Here is a 4,002-nt window from a genome sequence, read left to right as displayed (position 1 = left end):
TGATGGATTGGATTTTGACAACAAATAGACACAATTTGAACAGTGAATTAGAGACTTAGAATCTACTGAGCTGAACAAATTAACCTGAAATGACACCAAAGTGCAGAAATGGGAATGTGAAAAAGACATTTATGAGAATAGCAGTTTGAAGACTGTGTTAGTTTAGTTAAGAGTCAGAACCAGAAGAAAAATTGGAAGAGGTGTATTTTTAAGGAGATAGGCCCTGGAATTTGCCACATTGTGACCACCACTCCCCACAGATTTAATAAAGTGCAGTGAATCAAGAGGTAAATAAAATTCTAGACCACATTAACTCAATTTGGATAAATGCTTTAAGAAAAATTTATAATACATACTATTTCATTTACGAAACAATATATATACAGATAATATTAGATTGGAGTCTGCCGCTCTGTCGCACCAGGCTGAAGTGCAAGGGTAGTGATCTCCGGCTCACTGCAAGCTCCACTTCCGCGGGTTCACGCCATTCTCCCCTGCTCAGCCTCCTGGTAGCTGGGACTAGCAGGCACCCGCCACCCACCCCCGGGCAATTTTGATATTTTTTTAAGTAGATTTTACCGGGGTTCACCATATTAGCCCAGGAAGATTCTCGATCTCCTGCCTCATGATCCACCCACCTTGGCCCCCCCCCCCAAGTGCTGGATTACAGGCGTGAGCACGCGCCACCAGGCCCCCAAAGGAATGTTTTTTAAAAATGTTAGGATAAACAGATGGGTTGTCTTTCAAAAGATATAAGAGGAATTTAAACCATCAAAAAAACTAAAAGCCAAAGGAAAGAGAGTTATTAATGTAATTTATAAATTGAATTTCTACTTACATCTTATTTTTGCTGTTCAACCAATGTTTTTTTGATATGCTTCTCCTGATTCATACATTCAGACCTCTCCCCAGATGGATTTTGTAATAAACTACTAATCAAAAATAGCCGTCTCCAATTTATAAAGTCATGTGGAAACTTGTTAGAATTAACACATATTTGACAAAAAAAAAGACAAGATATATCTTCCAAGAAGACATAGAAAATGGCCGATGGTCAGTCGTCGCGCTCACATCTCTAAGCTTTCTGGAAGGATGGGGAGGGCAGGAGCCTTGCTCAGGAGGACTCTCACTAGACCCAGCTGGGAGTGGGGCTAAGCCAAGGTGATGATCCTCCCAGAAACCAGCCCTGCCTCTCCAGGGAAGAGGGTGGGATAAAAGCCACTGGTGGGTTTCCATCACAAGTAGAGCTGAGCTCCCTCCCTGGTGGCTGCTCAAAGAGTGACTTTGTTTTGTCCTGCAGAAGCTGAGGTGCCCCTGTGATCCAGGTCTTCCACCCTGAAACCCCACCCCTGCATCAAGGTCCTGCCTGGAGAGTCTACCTTGCAAAGCTTCCTGCTCCTGCACATGCCACAGGCCAGCAACCAGAGCCCATCATCTCAGAGGCCCCTGTATGTCCTTCGAAGGAACCAGGACCCTCAGAGCCCAGCATCCATCACTGTCGTCATCATCACAACCAAAGAAGAGCAAGCCTGGCAGGCGGGGTTACATCTCCAGGATGATGGGCTGCCAGCAACTGCACAGGATACGGCCACCTGCTTAACTGTGCTGTCCAGCCAGCCAGCCAGCTGCAGGGCCTCTTGCTGCTCAAGAAGAGCTGATGGGCCGGGGACATTGGATCACACGTGTGGGCACAGTACTGAGAAATGGGAGCACAGTGCTGGGAAATGGAAGCATAGTACTCAGAAATGGAAGCATAGTACTGGGAAATGGGAGCACAGTACTAGGAAATGGGAGCACAGAGTACTGGGAAATGGGAGAACAGTACTGGGAAATGGGAGAACAGTACTGAGAAATGGGAGTACTGAGAAATGGGAGCACAGAGTACTGGGAAATGGGAGCACAGTGCTGGGAAATGGGAACACAGTACTAGGAAATGGGAACACAGAGTACTGGGAAATGGGAGAACACAGTATTGGGAAATGGGAGCACATAGTATTGGGAAATGGGAGAACACAGTACTGGGAAATGGGAGAACACAGTACTGGGAAATGGGAGAACACAGTACTGGGAAATGGGAGAACACAGTACTGGGAAATGGGAGAACACAGTACTGGGAAATGGGAGAACACAGTACTGGGAAATGGGAGAACACAGTACTGGGAAATGGGAGAACACAGTACTGGGAAATGGGAGAACACAGTACTGGGAAATGGGAGAACACAGTACTGGGAAATGGGAGAACACAGTACTGGGAAATGGGAGAACACAGTACTGGGAAATGGGAGAACACAGTATTGGGAAATGGGAGCACACAGTACTGGGAAATGGGAGCACACAGCACTGGGAAATGGGAGCATAGTACTGGGAAATGGGAGAACAGTACTGAGAAATGGGAGTACTGAGAAATGGGAGCACAGAGTACTGGGAAATGGGAGCACAGTGCTGGGAAATGGGAACACAGTGCTGGGAAATGGGAGCACAGAGTCTGGGAAATGGGAGAACACAGTATTGGGAAATGGGAGCACACAGTACTGGGAAATGGGAGAACACAGTACTGGGAAATGGGAGAACACAGTACTGGGAAATGGGAGAACACAGTACTGGGAAATGGGAGAACACAGTACTGGGAAATGGGAGCACAGTGCTGGGAAATGGGAACACTGTACTAGGAAATGGGAGCACAGAGTCTGGGAAATGGGAGCACACAGTACTGGGAAATGGGAGCACACAGTACTGGGAAATGGGAGCACACAGCACTGGGAAATGGGAGCATAGTACTGGGAAATGGGAGAACAGTACTGAGAAATGGGAGTACTGAGAAATGGGAGCACAGAGTACTGGGAAATGGGAGAACACAGTATTGGGAAATGGGAGCACGTAGTATTGGGAAATGGGAGAACACAGTACTGGGAAATGGGAGCACACAGCACTGGGAAATGGGAGCATAGTACTGGAAAATGGGAGCACAGTACTGAGAAATGGGAGTACTGAGAAATGGGAGCACAGTATGAGAAATGGGAGCCCACAGTACTGGGAAATAGAAGCACAGTATGGAGAAATGAAGGCACACAGTACTGTGAAATGGGAGGTCAGTACTGGGAAATGAGAGCACGGTTCTGGAAAATAGGAGCACACAGTACTGAGAAATGGGAGCACAGTACTGGGAAACCCCATATCTGGATTCTGAGTTCTTCAGCCTAGCCCAGACTTCTTATCTTAGTAGACAACAAGAGTCAAGAGAAGACCAGAGAACTGCAGGCATCCTCTATATTTTAATGAACTCTGCAATTTAATCTGTAGTCATATTTTAAAAGATAATCAGTTTTCTAAATATATCTATGACATTGGGCTGTTTTTGTGTTTCTATAAAGAAATACCTGAGGCTGGGTAATTTATTCTAAAAGCAGGTTTAACTGGCTCACAGCTCTGCAGGCTGTACAGGAAGCACGGTGCTGGTATCTGCTTGGCTTCTGGTGAGGCCTCAGGAAGCTTCTGTCATGGCAGGAGGTGGAGTGGGAACCAACACGTCATGTAGTGAGAGCAGGAGCAAGAGAGAGTGGTGGGGTTGGCGGGGGTGCCATACATTTTTAAATGACCAGATCTCAAGTGAACTACCAGAGCAAGAACTCACTCATCACCAAGGGGATGGCACTAAACTATTTATGAGGAACCTGCTCCCATGATTCAAACACCTCCCACCAGGCCCCACCTCCAGCACTGGGGATTACATCTCAACGTGGGACTTGGAGGGGACAAACATCCAAGCTATATCATTCCACCCCTGGTCCCTCAAATCTCATGTCCAACTCACCTTGCAACATGCAATCATCCCTTCCCAGTAGTCCCTGAAAGTCTAAACTCATTCCAGGATCAACTCAATCAAAATGCCAAGTCTAAAGGCTCCTCTGGAGATGAGTTCCTTCCACCTATGAGCCTGTGAGATCAAAAACAAGTTATTTACTTCGCAGACAATGGATACAATGATGGTACAGGTACTGGGNA

At 46.6% G+C, this 4,002-nt stretch overlaps 1 protein-coding gene across 1 annotated transcript; it reads left to right on the top strand.

Annotated features, from left to right (window-relative positions):
• The first annotated feature begins 1,108 nt into the window (after window positions 1-1,108).
• LOC108515216 (filaggrin-2-like) lies at window positions 1,109-3,336 on the top strand. The gene has a single exon (XM_017851907.1). It carries the CDS (start codon window positions 1,405-1,407, stop codon window positions 2,773-2,775), a length of 1,371 nt encoding a protein of 456 aa, XP_017707396.1. The 5' UTR covers window positions 1,109-1,404; the 3' UTR covers window positions 2,776-3,336.
• Window positions 3,337-4,002: the final 666 nt, after the last annotated feature.

Source organism: Rhinopithecus bieti, unplaced genomic scaffold, assembly GCF_001698545.2.
Source record: "Rhinopithecus bieti isolate Rb0 unplaced genomic scaffold, ASM169854v2 scaffold_35303, whole genome shotgun sequence".
NCBI lineage: Eukaryota > Metazoa > Chordata > Mammalia > Primates > Cercopithecidae > Rhinopithecus > Rhinopithecus bieti.
Note: the sequence above shows the minus strand (reverse complement) of the source record. Positions and strands in the feature narration are given on the sequence as shown.

Coding starts and splice junctions, on each gene's coding strand:
- LOC108515216 (XM_017851907.1), top strand. CDS start 1,405: ATGCCACAGGCCAGCAACCAGAGCCCATCATCTCAGAGGCCCCTGTAT.